The 15,444-nt window shown below is 54.2% G+C and overlaps 1 protein-coding gene across 1 annotated transcript; it reads left to right on the top strand.

Moving 5' to 3' along the window:
• Nucleotides 1–6,981: 6,981 nt before the first annotated feature.
• On the top strand, nt 6,982–15,128 carry NAPB (NSF attachment protein beta). The gene is made up of 11 exons (XM_021537645.3): nt 6,982–7,165; nt 8,946–9,025; nt 9,303–9,419; nt 10,155–10,201; nt 10,279–10,356; nt 10,995–11,050; nt 11,259–11,343; nt 11,918–12,022; nt 12,267–12,335; nt 12,547–12,597; nt 13,509–15,128. The coding sequence occupies exons 1-11, from the start codon at nt 7,068–7,070 to the stop codon at nt 13,611–13,613; spliced, it is 891 nt and encodes a 296-aa protein (XP_021393320.1). The 5' UTR covers nt 6,982–7,067; the 3' UTR covers nt 13,614–15,128.
• The last annotated feature ends 316 nt before the right edge of the window (nt 15,129–15,444 follow it).

The following is a 15,444-nucleotide window of genomic DNA, read 5'->3' on the forward strand; positions in this document are numbered from 1 at the left end:
TTTGTCACCTTTAGGACTGATTGTTTAGCAAATGGGATTCTAAAAGATATGCTGATCCCAGGAAAAGCAGTAGGATTATAGAGGAGAATGGGATTCAGGTAGAAATGCTGCCTTAGGGAGAGGCTGGTGGTGTTTGCACTTGTTTTGCAGTTGTTTTCAGGAAAAATCTGTTCCCATGGACTTTACAGTCAGATCAGGTGGCTGTTGATGGCAACTGCATGGGAAACTTGGGAATTTTGGCTTTTGAGAATAAATAGGATAGCATGGTCTAATTCCAAATAAAGGTTCTCTACGATCCAAAAATTAAGTGGGGAATGGACCAGGTAAAAGTGACTTCAAGGACAGTCAATGCTTTGGACACAAGACAGGCACAAAATAAAAGTACTCCTGGAGGAATATTTGCTCCAGCTGGAGTCCCACAGCAGCCAGATCCCAGTTCCCATAGAAAGAGCTGGATGAGAAACTCCCACATCATGGAATTGCTGCCATCAGACTTCACTGTTAGGGAGAAATCCTTTCCTGTGAGGTTGGGAGGCCCTGGCACAGAGAAGCTGTGGCTGCCCTGTCCCTGGAACTGCTGAAAGCCAGGTTGGATGGGGCTTGGAGCAACCCTTCCCACCTAAATAATTCCGGGATCGATTCCATGATGGACTCACTTTGACACTTGCCGCCTCGGCCGCCCTCAGGACATGCTGGACTGCTTGAATGAGGTTCTGCACATTGCTCAGCAGCAGCTCAAAGGAGGCCTTGCTCTCCCCAGTCACTGCTTTCACCCTTCAAAGACATTCCAAAGGATTTTATTGGAACAACAGTGGACATCCTGATGGTGTTGTTATTCCAAGCCCAGCTTGTCCCCTGCACCATTGGAGCAGGGAAACCCATGGAGGGAAGGAAGGCCTCCAAATTGTTCCTCAACTCTTGGACACCTCCCCTAGGACCTCTGGGGACCACCACCCACATTCCTTGGAGAAGGGATTCCTCTTGGATGACCCTGGGAGAAGTGATCCCAGCTGCTGGCAGCTCACCTGGCCACGATGCTGAGCTGGCTGCTGATGGATTGAGTGTGCTCAGTGCTATGGAGCAGCTCCATGGAGCATCTCTGGTCCAGGCAGTGCTTGGCGAGGATGTTCCCAAACTTAACAACCACTTGCCCATCGGCAACCATTTGCCTGGCACAGGCAACAAACTGCTCCTTGCTCTGGAATGGGATAAAAATCAATGGGACTGGGGAGAGAAGGAAAAAAAAGCTTTTCCTGCAGGACAGGGAAGGTCCAGGAGGCGCAGCTAAATCCTGAGGAAAGGACAGGATGCCAAGTTCACATCCAACCAGAAGGAAGGAATTTGGAGTATTTTGCATAAATAGAGTTGGTGCCACTCTCCCAAGAGTTGGGTGACACAGGGATTTAGGATGGAGTTTCCATGATCCTAAGGGAAAACTAGAGGGATGAAACACTGCCTACCGCAATGGGGCCCTTCCTCCGCAGGAACTGAGCCATGTGGAACATCCTCGTGGCCATGTCTTGGGTCACTTGGGACACACTGCTGGAGCCACCTTGCCACTTGTCAGAGTTTCCTCTCTCCTGCTTTGCAGGGGAGATGTTGGAAGGGCCATCCTGGTGCTGTTGAGGCAGTAATGGAGCAGATTCCAAACCTGGAATGTGTGGACACAGCGATGCAGAGTGGTCTCCTCCACCTGGGTGTTTCTGAAGGAGATTTGGGTGAGTAAAATTGGTGGGAGAGCTGCCCACCCCCTTCTGCGTCCACTCCACCTTCCCACCAGCCCTTCTCCCTAAATCCAAAGTCCTTGGAGCCATCTCCAAATGGGAGTGGGGTGTCCTGCAAGCTGACAGTTTGCAATTAATTTCCAGCACAATTAGAGCTCTAAAGCACTTTGCTGAGGGACCTGGGTCTGTGCCAAAGCCTTTCCCAGCTCCTGGCATCCATGGGAATGGAGTTGCTGGTATTCCCAGAGGGAATGTGTGGAGGTGAGGGAGAGTGCTGCAGCCCCTCTGCCTCTGAAATGGTGGATTGAAACAGATGTGGGAGAGCCTGGCTGATCAGATATCCAGGAATCCAGGGCTGCCAGCAACCTGAGCTGCCTGAGTGGCCCAGGTCAGCCTGCTGACCTCCAGAGGCCCTGCCAGCATCCTTTACATTCCTGTTCCATGCTGGGAGCACCAGGAATGAAGGACAGCCCTGACCAACACACTGCCAGGGAAAAGAGCTCCTGTACCAGTTCACCCATTTCCCACACAGCTCCACTCACTCCTCTGCTCCTGCATGGATGAATTCCTGCTGCCTCAGTGGGCTCTGGGGCTGGGCAGGGTCCAGCTGTGCTGTTGGGTGATCCTGGGAAGCGCTCCCGCTGCAGACATTCTGTGAGGCACTGCAGGATGTCCCTGTCGATTCCATGGATAACCCAGAGCTGTGTGGCAAGGTAGTGTGCCTTGGCTGACCAGTACCACACCATGACATCCAGGTGGGGATCCCCAGTGTCCTGGTGGCTTCGGAAGTGCCGCCAGGCGCTTCCCACCACGTCAGCCGTGAGGAGCAGGAGGTGGTCAGCCACGGATAGCAGGTCAGGCTGTGACGTAAGTTGAGCACCAGCCTCCAGAGCACCCCAGAGGGTGTTTCTGACCCTCTGGACATCAGCCATAAGCTGATTTGCTTTCTTCTCAAAACTTTCTTTGCTCCTCTCCCTTTCCTCTTGGGTGAGGTTGGACAGAGCTGCTCCAACCACATCTTGGATGAGCTGCAGCTGTTCCATGTTGACCCTTTCCATGTGGAGCAACAACACCTTGGCCCTGAGGGCCACGTCCCTATGCAGGAGCTCAAAGCGAATGACCAAGCTGGCAGTAGGCAATGGGGAGAGCAGAAGGGTGTTGGACACATCCAGCAGTGCTTCCATGAGCACTTGTATCTCTTCCCGGAGCACCAGGATTTCTCTGGCACCGTGGTCTCCAGGGCAGGATAAGTAGGAGAGCCGGGCAGCCTCCTGCAACCTGAGGGAATTCTCAGCCACGGCAGCCAGGCAGCTCTGTGGGCCAACCTTGTTCCTCACAGCTCTGCTCAGCTCCCTCAGGAACAGGACATCCCTGCCCATGAACTGATCCATGGTATCCAGCAGGACACACATGCCAATGGCCCACCGGACACCATGCAGCTCCAGGATGGCCTTTTCCATCCCACAGGATTCCCTGAAGGACACTGCCTTCTCCAGGAATCCTTTGGTATTCAGCTGAGCACAGGAAAACTTGGCTTGGAGCTGCAGAAAACTCTCCTGGACATGAGAAGGACTGGGATTTTCCCTACTGCCAACTGTGTTTGCGATGTCTCCTGCCACCTGCACTGCTCTTGCTAAACCCAGCAGGGTCTCGTCCAAAGCCTGCTTCCCTCTTGGAAAGTCGCCTGACAGGATAAATCCAAGCACTTGCTGGGCCAGACCATTCCAAGAACCTGCCACAGCTGCCAGGCACTCCTGAGTCTCCTGGATATGTCCTGAGAGCCTGAGTGCCATTAGGAGAAGCCTGCCTGGAGCAGGGAGCTGCCCGTGGGCTGTTTCCATGGCCAGGCTGACAATCCTTGGGGCAAGTGCCTTGATATCCCAGTGCTGCTCCAGCACCTGGAGCTGGGGGGCTTCAGCCACAGGCAGCGCTTCCTGTGCAGTTTCTACATAGCCATTGGAGAGCTCCAGCAGGATGGAGCAAGCAGCACGGACAGTGTCTGTGTCACCAGCTCGGGATGCTCCCAGGAGAGCTGTGATGACAGGGTGTGTATCCCCTTTCCATGGATCCAGGTGGAAGTTAGCTGGTGGTGAAGATGGATGATTTTGGATATCTTCTTGGAATGCTGCCTCATCCATACTGGTTTGTGTCCCAGTGTGGGATGGGCTGAACTCCAGCCCCTTTTTCACCTTGGTGCTCCGCACTTGCTCTCGGAGCGGGCTGAGGATGTCCGGGTGGTTGGACCCATCCAGCCCAGCTTGGACAGAGAGAGCAGAGTCCATCAGGGAGCTTGCTGCCTGAGAAAAAGCATCCTGGCTTTGGAGGCAGGAAAACCTTCCTGGAATGAGGGCCGTGACTGCTCCCAGCTCCAGGATGGATTTGGCCAATTGCTCCACCCACACCAGCAAACCATTTCTAAAGATGGGATCCGTGATCCTGTCCACGTGCCGGGTGGAGGCTCCGACCACCCAGCGCGCCCAGCCCATGAGGTGAGCAGTGTGCCAGGAGAATCCCTCAGGATCCCAGCATTCCAGTGCCACTTCACACCATTCCTTTTGCTTGGCCAGCTCCAGGATGGATAACTCAAGGAATTCCCTCATGCCGATGGTCTCCTCAAAGCGGCACAGGAGGCTGTTGGTGGCTCTGGCCCAGGCACAGCACAGGACCTGGAGCTGCTCCGTGGTATTCCCACTTGTTTCCATAAGCAGGGAAGGGAGGCTGGCCAGGAGGCTCCGCAGGTGCTCCACACCCTCCCGGATTTCCCTGGCAGTTTGGGCCTTGGCACACCTGGCCAGGAGCAGATCGGCCGCTCGGAGTATCCGCTGGGCCTGAGCGAAGAAGGCAGCAATGAGGGGCTGGAGCTTCCTTAAAATTCCTCCTGGTCCTGCTGGACAACAACCTGAACGGGCAAAGCTAAGGGCACCTTCAACCAGCTGCCTCAGGGGTTCCTTCTCTTCAAAGAATCCATCCAGGATTTGGCAGAGTGTGGCCCTGAGCACTGCCCGGTCCAGGTTTTCCAGCTCCTTCCTCAAGAGGTGACATTCCCGTTCCAGTCCGTGTTCTTCCTGGCCCTCCCTCTGGATTATGTGGCTGCAGATGCTCCTCCGCAGCTGTAGCAGGACCCAGCAACGTTCCACCAGCTCCAGCTGCAGATCCAGCCTGGATGACTCTGCCAGCAGCATTCCATGGAGAATGACCGCTTCCAAGTCGGAGCTGAACCCACCCTCGGAGAGGCGCAGGGGGTCAGGGTGGGAGAGAAGAGCCTGGAGCCTGCTCACCTGCTGGGAGAAGATCCCACTCCTGTCCTGTGGCTCCATGAGCAGGGAGAGGAGCTCCCTGATGGTCCTCTCCGTCAGATGGAAAACAGAATCTTGGGAGAGGTCAACTTGGCTATCCCTGGAATATGTTAGGGTGTCCTGCTTGGCTGTGTGGATGAGTGAGACGCATTTGTGGAGCAGCTGCAGGGTCTGGGCCAAGCTCTTCCCTCCAGGACAGTCTCCGAGTTCCTGGAGGCGCTTGGCTGTTAGGCGGCTCAGCAGGAGCACAGCCCCAGAAAAGGCCTGGAATGCAGCCAGCAGCCCTGGAGTGTCCTGGGCATCCCGAAGCAAACTCAGGCATTCCAGGAGCCAGCTGGCAGCGCCAGTAATCCTCCTCATCCCTGCAGCCTCTTCCAGCTGAAGAATCTAACCAGGAAACAAAGCAGAAAAGCCACTCAGGTCAGGAACTCCCATTTCTGTTCCATCCCTGGAGGGGGGAGGAGGTGTGGTTTGCTCCATGGATCTGCTGGAGCTTTCCTCCAGCTCGTGTCTCTTCCCAGGGTCCCCCTCACCTTTGCTGTCTCCATCAGAGTCCTCTTGGTGGCTGCTGCCAGGTGCTCTCGGTGCCAAGAGCTGTCCGGGTGCTCCTGGAGCTGGAATGCTGCCAGCACCATGTCCCTCCCAGCCTGGAGCAGGGATTCACCCATGGAACACATCTCCATTCTCCCTTCCTTGCTGGAATCTTCGGACAGTCTGAAATGGAAGGACTGGGCTCAGCGCTCTTGTCTATTCCCCACTCCCAACCCCACCTCTCCAGAGGATGCAGGCTCCCTGCCACCTTTTCCCCAGATATACCCCAGAGACTTCCATCCACCTCACCTCCTTGCCACAGCAGCGAGTTCTTCCGTAGCTTTGGCTAATTTTCCTGCCTTTTCCCCCAAAGTGGGAAAGGCCGTACAAATCCCATCTTCCCGTTCCAGGGCAAGGAGGAGGTGGCACAGCTCCACACCCATGGGGCAGAGAATTCCCTGGATAGCTTTGTTTTCTGTTGGGAGCCCAAGCTCAGAGAGAGAAAAACGCTCCATGTTGTCCTGCCTGGAAAAGGGAAAAACCCCTGGGGGTTAACTGGGATCCAGTTTTCGGTTTTCACAGCGAGCTTGGATGGGGGCGGCAGTTCCTGGCTTGGGAAACGTTCCCGGCTTTAATTTCACCCAACCCTGAAACCAGGTCACTCACCTGGAATTCCTGGGACACTGGAGCCGGGATTTCCTTTCCCGGGGGATCATCAGAGGCCGTTCCGGCACTGCAGAGCCGGCATTCCCTCAGAGGGTGGGATTCGGGACAGCGAGCCCGGGGGGAGCGCTAGATCTTTCCTCCCCAGTTTCCGCGGTTCCCGGGACGCCTTGCGGGACGTTCCCATGGGAGCGACGCCGGGATGCGCTAGTGTCGCCATGGAGATAACGGGCACGGGGCGATTGCGTCACGCCGCGCGCCGGCCGCGGGGCACGCCGGGAGTTGTAGTTCGCCTGGTCGTTCAGGGTTCCGGGATTCCCTCGGCGTAGGGGAGGGATCAGGCAGGAATACCCCCGTTTTCCCCGTACAGTCCTCATTCCTTTCAGGGGCGTTTTTGAACAACTCAAAGGTGCGCCCATGTAATGGGGGCAGGACACAGGTGACCCTTCTCTTGATGATCCTTAGTGTGGAATTCTCAGGAAAGTGTAGCCTACCTCCCGGGAATCTGAGCTTCAGCTCTCCTGCGTTACAGGTGAGGTAATTCCTGGAAACTCGGAGAGTGACATAAATAACCTCCAGAATAAGGACTGATCTGCCACAGATCCCACTGCCAGCTGGGATCCCGCTCCCATTCCCACAGCTATCTTTTGACTTAGCTCCTGAATGAATCCCGCTTTGGGAATAGCCAGAGGGCCGCGGCTGCGCGGTTCCCACCCGCCGGGAGGAGTCGCTCATCCCTGATCCCCGGCGGATCCCGCATCCCGCATCCTGCGCGCGCCCCGCCCCGCGCACGCGCCCGGCGCGCTCCCGGTGCCGCGGCGGAGGAGGAAGGCGAGCCGGAAAAGCGGGAGCGATGGACAGCGCCGGCAAGGAGCGGGAGGCCGTGCAGCTCATGGCGGAGGCCGAGAAGCGTGTCAAGGGCTCGCACTCCTTCCTGCGGGGGCTCTTCGGGTGAGCGGCCCCCGCATCCCCCTGCCCGGATCCCGCGTCCCTCTTCCCATCTCCTGCGTGTTCCCCCCCACTTCCCCGGCTCCTGGATCCCCCTTTCAGCTCTTGCCCCCCTTCCAGTTCCTTCACACCCCAATCCCCAGCTCCTGCTCCCCTTCAGCTCCTGAATCACCCCCCTGAGCCCCTGGCCCCCGTCTCCTCCATCCTCCCCTTCCCGACCTCTTCCCCCTTTTTCCTAGCTCCTGCCCCGCAGTGTGGGTGAGAATCTTCCTTGTCCCTGCCAGAGCAGGGGCGGGGGTGCACGCGGAGCCCTCCCGTCCCGATCCAAACCCGGATGCCCCTGGAGCAGCCCCTCCTGGCCATCCGCGGCCACAGGGATGTGACGGGCGCGCTCGGCCTCTGCGGCTCCTGTCCCCTCCCCGCGTCCGGCCCCGCCGCTCGTCCCGGCCTTATCCTGGGGGGAATCATCTCCCGGCATCCCCGGGATTCCTGGCAGGGACGAGCTCTCCCGAAATCCCAGGAAACCCCGGCACTCCGGGGCTGCGGCCGGCGTTATCCCAGAAAATGGCAGAGCCTCCTTTTCCCTGGGCCTGGCTGCTCCAGCCTCGCTGTTCCTGGGGGTGTGCCTGAAAACGGGGTGCTTTGACCAACATCGGTCCTGCTTTCCTTAAGTTTTTTAAGGAAACAGTATTCCCAGAGCAATGCTCTGTGAAGGCCGGGAGGTTTTTATCCATCAGCCCAGAAAAATCATCTGCAGCCGCCGTAAAATCCACAAGTTTTAAATAGAAATTCCTCTCTGGCCTCTAGCAGATTAATCAGTCAGGGCCTGCTCCAGGAGCATAATCCGGGTGGCAAATTCCTGAAAATCCTTGGAGAGAACAGGCAGAGATTTCGAGAGGGGAATTTTTCATTTTCAGGTCTAAAAGAGGGAGGGAAAAAAAGAGGAAGGAAAGGTGGGGGGTGGGGGTGACTTGGCTCTTGGCATCTTCCCTGTAAATGGGATGTTCAGGTTCCCCAATGCCGGCCAAATGCCTTCTTCCCACTGGGGCTCTTCCTGGAATTGCTCCATCACCTTGCACAAAAACTGTTATTCCTTTATTTCTAATATTGTGGAATTAAAGGGCTGGGACCTGCCCTGTTCCAGAGGCCTCTTCGAGTGTAGCATTCCTCGGTGTCAACCTCCATTGGCTTTGGCTCATGCCAGAGGTGCCTTCCAAGGGCAAGGAGGGATCCAAAAAATCCCACCTGTGCTTCCAAACTGACTGTGTTCAGCTGCCAGAGGGAGAGAGCAAGGGGAGAAAAGTGCCAGAATTTCCAGGGGATGGAAAAGAAAATGGAATAATCCCTGTTGTGAGGTCGATTTAAGAGCAGTGTGGATGTGGCACTTGGGGACATGGATTTTGGGGGAATGTTGGATTCATGGGTTTGAGGGATTTTCCAACCTTAAGGATTCTGGGATTCCTTTTTTTTCTGTGAGAGCAGAGCTTGATCCCACCTGGCTCATGTCAGGTAGTTATGGGAGGGCAGGGAGAATCCCCCCAGAGCCACTTTTTTTCCCAGGGTTTCCATGAAAAATCTGCATTTCCTTACCAAAATGTGACTTTTGGCGTCTCGGAATTCCAGAAGAGCCCCCAAATCCAGCATTCCCCTTTCAGTGATCTCACATGGGGAATGGGATCAGCCTCATAGAGCCTGGAAAGGCCAAGATTCCCAATCCCAATTTTGGCTCCGGAGTTGTGTTCCCTCCTGGCCCAGCCTCAGGAGCATTCCTGCTGCATTCCAGGGGCAACACCCGGGTGGAGGAGGCCTGTGAGATGTACACCAGGGCTGCCAACATGTTCAAGATCGCCAAAAACTGGAGTGGTGAGTCCAAATCCTGGGATCTGGGGGGGTGTGGGTGATCCCAGAGCACCCAAATGCCTTCATGTGAATTATTCCATGGGGAATGGTCTCTGTGTTCATGCAGTTCATATTTAAATACTGGGAGAGTGGACAAAGGGAATGAGCTGAAGGATCTTGGAGGAATTTTAAAATGCCAGCTTGTGATCCTGCTTGGGAAGCCCTCATCCCTAAGTCTCCCAGGGTCCTGGAAGCAGCGCATTCCCGTTCATTCATGGGATCGGTATTCCCTCTTTTCCAGCGGCAGGAAATGCCTTTTGCCAGGCGGCCAAGCTGCACATGCAGCTCCAGAGCAAGCACGACTCAGCCACCAGCTTTGTGGATGCTGGGAATGCCTACAAAAAAGCAGATCCGCAAGGTAAGGCAGTGGAATGTGGGATTGTTCCCAGCCAAATGCTCAGCGGTGGCAGAGGGGCATTCCTGCTTTTCCAGAAGGTGCTTTGGGATGACACAGGAGGTCAGCCCTGTCCTGGCATCTCCTCTTGGCGTTTTTTGGGATTTGGGATGCTGCAGGGTGTCGGGACTTTTGGCAGCTTCCATTCTGGTTTGGCTTGGCTTTAGAGAATGGCTTCCTGAGGAATGGCTTCAGGTAGTCACTGGGCTGGATCACAGTAGGAGCCCTGCTGTGTCCCCGAGGCTTTCCTCAGTCCGGGCCTTTGTTGGGATGAGAATGAAGGATCTGGGATTCTTTCAGCTGGGTTGTGATTTTTGGGAAGGTTTCCAATCCACTTTTCCCTAGCTAGGTCTTGAAGCAAATCCCCCACTTCCCACCAGCATTATCCCAGGAGACATGGGAACAAACTCAGGGTGGATAACACCCTTTTGAAGTGGTGAAACTCCCAGATTCCCTGGAAAACAGCAGCATCTGGGAGTTGATCCCTTGACGTTTGCTCCATTGGGGGGTGCAGACAGCAAACTCAGGGTTAGGTCATCCTAGGGGTTAGGTGTTTGTTCCCTTTGGGAATTGCTGGGGGTGCTGGGGATAAGGTCATTCCAGAGGCCATTCTGTAGGCAGATATTCCCTGCAGCAGCTGCCGGGTGGGATTTAGGAATGGGACGTGGCTGACGCTGTTGTCTCTCACACACGCTGCAGAGGCCATCAACTGCTTAAACGCAGCCATCGATATCTACACAGACATGGTAAGGTCCCGCTCCCGGGAATGCCACGCGGCTTCCCAGGAATGCCACACCTCATCCCGCTTCCCTCCTGTCCCCAGGGCCGCTTCACCATCGCTGCCAAGCACCACATCACCATTGCTGAGATCTATGAGGCCGAGCTGGTGGACATTGAGAAGGTAAGGGGATGCTGATGACATCATTTTTTTCCTAGAAAATCTGTGGTTGCCACATCCCTGAAAGTGTCCAAGGCCAAGCTGGAGCAGCCTAGGATAGTGGGAGTTGTTTCCTCAGTGAAAGGGGATCACCGTTGAGTCCCTTGTGGGATTTCCTTGCCCTGAGCTCGAGAATTCCCATCTCCTACCCAGCATTGGAATTCCTGGTGTAGGTGCAATCCAGCCCTGAGCTGGAGTTAATGGTTTTCCCAGCCTGGAGGCTTTCATGGAGCAATCCCAAGTCTCTGGAGTGTCCCTGTGCCAGCAGGACTGGCCGAACGCTCTGGTGAGAATCCACCTCGGTGTTTCCAATTGGAAAAGCTCTTTGGGAGTGTCATGGAGCCATTTTCTGTGACTTTTAGTTCCCACGTCAGCACTGATTCCCTTGTTCCCACTTCCAAATTCCCTGAGCAGGAATCCTGCTGTGGCTCTCTGCTGCAATTTTGCAGGATAAAACTGGATGGGATGTAGGGGTTATTTTGCAGGCAAAGATTTCTTTCCTTGGCTCCGCTCCATTGGATCCCATCTCTCTCCCTGAATGTTGGTGATGTCCCCGGGTGTGCTTTATCCTGGGATGACTGATCCCACATTTCTGTCCCCAGGCCATCGCGCACTACGAGCAGGCCGCGGATTACTACAAGGGAGAGGAATCCAACAGGCAAGTCCTTGGGATCAGCGGGAAGGGCTGGAACAGGGATCCATCACAGCCACTCCCACAGCCAGCACACTTCTAATTTGGGCTATTCCAAGAGAATTCCTCTAAATTCCAGCTGTGGGCTTCCACTTTTCTCTCTGGGAAGGGGTGCTGGGGTGCGGGCTGGTGAATTCCTGGGATTCAGGGCCTAATTTTCGGGATGTGGTTGCAGCTCAGCTAACAAGTGTCTGCTGAAGGTGGCGGCCTACGCGGCACAGCTGGAGCAGTACCAGAAAGCCATCGAGATCTACGAGCAGGTCAGGAGCCAAATCCCATGGGAATTGCACCTCTTCCCAAGGAAAAGGGCTCAGGGGTTGGCAAAACTGCCAGAATCAGGGAATTGTTTAGGCTGGAAAAGCTCTCTGAGGTCAGAGTCCCACTGTTACCCCCACATGGCCAAGCATCCCCAAGTGCCATATCCATGATTTTCAGTGTTTCCAGGAAAAGCTTGGGAGAAATCTGTAAAAATTCCCCTTTGAACATATTTACAACTCCCTTTGGCAGAAAATTCCCTCCTGGATTTATCAGCTCTGCCTTTTATTGGATATTTACCTGTGAATACCAACAGTGCTACTTGGTGCTTCCAGAGGCTTAATCCTGGAGCAGCTTTTCCCCAGATGGATTTGTTTTTCCATTTCTTCAACAACCAAGGATCAGCCTGGTGGGATCTGACTTCCCTTGGGATAAGTTCAAAACCTCCCTGCTTCCCAACAGCTTTTTGGCATTTTTTCCATGCCTTTTATTCCCAGCCCTGTGGCTCAGGGGGGAATACGAATTGGTTTAATCCAGGCTTTCCTTTCCTGCCCCTTTTTTCCATGTTTTTTTGTCCAGGTGGGAACAAACACGATGGATAATCCTTTGCTCAAGTACAGCGCCAAAGAATATTTCTTCAAAGCTGCCCTGTGCCACTTCATCGTGGATGAGCTGAATGCCAAGGTCAGTTATCCCAGAATTCCCAGTTCCTCCTCATTAGCCTTGGCCAGCTGGGAGAGGCCAGCGGTGGGTTCACAGCTATTACCCCAAAATCCCTGATCCCTCCTCAGCAGTGGCTGGAATTCTCGATGTGCCATTGTCATGTTGGATTCTTGGTGGATGCTTTCCCAAGTTTGAGGATGGGAAGGCAAATTCTGGGAAAAAAAAAAAATAGGAATGGTGTGCAAAGGGATCTCATCTCTTCCAGCTTGCGCTGGAGAAATATGAAGAAATGTTCCCAGCTTTCACAGATTCCCGAGAATGCAAGCTATTGAAAGTGAGTAACCGGGGGGCTTTCCCACTTTTCCAGGGATTTTCTCCTTTATCCCAGCATTTTAGAGGACATCAGCCTCACTTTTCCCTGGGTTTGGCCCAGACCCCCAGTTGTGGTGGGTGCTTTTCATGGGTCTCTGTTCCCTGGGATGAAATGCTGGAGCGGGAACATGCAGGAATAGAGTGTTGCCTAATTTTTCCTGGTGTTTTCCCAGAAACTGCTGGAAGCTCACGAGGAGCAGAACAGCGAGGCCTACACCGAAGCAGTGAGTACTCATGGGTTCATTTGGGAATGCTGCTTCCTCCTTCTCTTTTTTGGGATGCCTTTGCCCTGTTCAGTATTTGGAAACCTGCAGAGAGGGGCCAGGGACAGCGGCTCCAGCAAGGTCCCAGCTTCCTCCTTCAACATTCCTGGAGTTTCATGGAGAATTCAGATCCTGCCTGGGTTTGCTCCAGCTCCTTTGGTGTTTGACAAGAGCTTAAAGTGCTCGGGTTGGGTTTGGAGAGACTTCTCTCTGGACTTTTCCCTTGCCTTTGTGTCCCTGTGCCTTTTCCCCTTTTTTTTTTCTCCATTCCTTCTTTTTTCCCCTCTGCTTTCCCTTGTTTACCCCCGACCTCCCCTTTTTGTTGCCCTTCTTCCTTTTCACCTCCTTCCCTTTTTCCCTCTGCCCCCTTTCTTCCTTTCTAGCCCCCTTTCCCCCTTTTTTCCCTCCCCTTTTTTCTTTTCCCTTGTTTTCCCATTTTCCCCTTGCATTTTTCCCTCTTTCTCCTTGTTTTTTTTCCTCCTTGTTTCCCCCTTGGTTCTTTCGCTTTCTCCACTTCTTCTTTTTCCTCTCCTTCCCCTTTATCTTCTTTTCCCCTTTTCCACCCTTCCCTTTTTCCCCCCTTCCCCTTGTTTTACCTTTCTCCTTGCTTCCCCTTTGCCTTTGTTTCCCCTTTTTTCCCTTTTCCCCACCCTTTCCCCTTGCTTTTTTTCCCTTTCCCCTTGTTTCCCCCCTCCCTTTCCCTTTCCCCTTGTTTCCCCCCTCCCTTTCCCTTTATTGTCCTTCTTTGCATTCCCCCCTCCCTTTCTCTCCTTTTTTCCTCCCCTGTATTCCCAGGAGGAGCTCATGTCTGCCACTCCCCCCTCATTCCCTTTCCCCGCCCGCTCCCTGATCCACGTTTTTCCCGGTGCCAGGTGAAGGAATTCGACTCCATCTCGCGGCTGGATCAGTGGCTCACCACGATGCTGCTGCGCATCAAGAAAACCATCCAGGGCGAGGGTGACGGCGACCTCAAGTGACGCCCGCGGGCCCTTCCTGCCTCCAGCGGGCCCTTCCTGCCTCCAGCCGAGGACTTTTGGGGAATTCCCGACCCCATCCTGCGCTTTCTTTCGCTTCCACTCCCATGGCTCACTGTGTTTCTTTAGCCCCTGCTCTGTGGTGACGCTCCGGGCAGATGCCAGGCAAGAGGAGCCCTTGGAGCGGAAATGCTCCTACTTCTCCTCGTGTTTGGTCCCGCTCATCCTGGTGCCTGCACTCGCAGCTCCCAGTTTTCCTGCTTTTCCGTTGATTGCAGCATGTAAATATTCCATCCAGGCCAGCACAGTACCAATAAGTGCTCCAAGCCTGTTGTGTTCCCATTTTCCTGCTCTCAAGTGTTGGATACACTTGGATTTGGGGGTTTGGAAGTGGTGCTAGGCAGAGGCTTTGGGAATTGGGAATATCCCGCACACCCCCACCACGCCATAGGCACTCCAGGAGCCTAGAGCCGGTGACGGCCCTAGGCCCTAGTTGATTTCCATCTTTCTTGGATTGATTTTCTACTTTAGATCCCTCCACTTCCCAAATAATTCCACCTGAGGAAGGATCTATTTTTTACCTTACCCTCTGTGTGTGCTGGGCACAATCCCTAAATTCTGACCCCTTAGCTGCACGTGGGTGTTAATCCCACAGGAGCCTTGTTGGAATTCAGGTGGCAGGGGGGCACAGTTTGCTTGGGAAGAGTTGAAAAATTCCTGCAGGAATTGATGGGTACGTTGTTAGGGAGAGAGTATTGAGCTGCCTGGTTTTTCAAGGATGCATCAGAGGTGTTGGGAGCTTGTGCAATTTGTCACTCTTTGGGACGAGTGAAGTCATTAAGGGCTGTTCTGGAGGCTCCAGGCAGCCCCAGCCCTTCTTTCCTCTGAAAAAAGTCAGGTTGGAATGTTGGGCTTTGGATAAAGCTTAGCTCGTTGGGCTCTAAAGTTCTGAAAACCAAAAATCCCGATCCATGCCAAATTCTCCATGCCATTGGTTTGGTGTTTGCCCACCCATCCTGATCTCGTTTCCCACAGGTCCTTGTGTTCATCCCAAACATCCCAACCAGATGGAAAAGCCTTGGCTTGGGCGGCAGTGGGGTGGGGTGGGGGAATCGCCCAGCTCCAGGCTTGGAGGCACACGGGGTTCATCCATTCCCACCCTTAGGAATGGCTTTATCTAGTGTCCAGCACTGTGGGAGCCAGGATGAAGGGAAGCACAGCCTGGGAGACTCCACTTTTCCTGGTGTTTTTTCGGTTCCCTGTGTCAGTGTTGTAGGACAGGGGGAGCAGAAGGGCTGTTACTCCATCCCTATACCTGGTAGTTGTGTGAGTAGCTCCAGCATGTCCTCTGCTGTATCCATGGTGAATTGTAATGGTTCCCAGGTGACAATTCCACTCCCGCTGTATTGCCGCCCCACTTCCATCACTCTCTACTCGGAAAACTTATTTAAAGAAATGGCCTTAGCAAGTAATCATGTTTGGTGTGACTCTGTACATGAATAAAGTGAAAATCATGGATGGAAGAAGAGAGAAGTGGTTCTTCTGGAAAACTCAAAAGGCTGGAGGCATGATGGGATGATGGAGGCTGGAAGGGGGTGTGATTCCTTCAATTCCAGTTTGGAATCATGGAATGGTTTGGGTGGGAAGGGACCTTAAAGCTCATCCTGTTCCAGGGACACCTTCCACTATCTCAGCTTGCTCCAAACCCCTTGAATACTTCCAGGGATGGGGCAGCCACAGAATCTCTGGGAAAACTTCCAGGACCTCCTCAACCTCACAGGGAAGAATTCTTTCCCAATAACCCACCTGAATTCCCCCTCCGTCACTGGGAAGC

The sequence above is a fragment of the Lonchura striata genome, chromosome 3, assembly GCF_046129695.1.
Source record: "Lonchura striata isolate bLonStr1 chromosome 3, bLonStr1.mat, whole genome shotgun sequence".
NCBI classification, from domain to species: Eukaryota; Metazoa; Chordata; class Aves; order Passeriformes; family Estrildidae; genus Lonchura; species Lonchura striata.

What these genes read in the sequence shown, in the direction of transcription:
- NAPB (XM_021537645.3), top strand. Translation starts at nt 7,068, where the DNA reads ATGGACAGCGCCGGCAAGGAGCGGGAGGCCGTGCAGCTCATGGCGGAG. An exon ending in TCGATATCTACACAGACATG is followed by an intron (nt 10,202 to 10,278) that starts GTAAGGTCCCGC and finishes TCCTGTCCCCAG; the next exon opens with GGCCGCTTCACCATCGCTGC. An exon ending in AAGGGAGAGGAATCCAACAG is followed by an intron (nt 11,051 to 11,258) that starts GCAAGTCCTTGG and finishes ATGTGGTTGCAG; the next exon opens with CTCAGCTAACAAGTGTCTGC.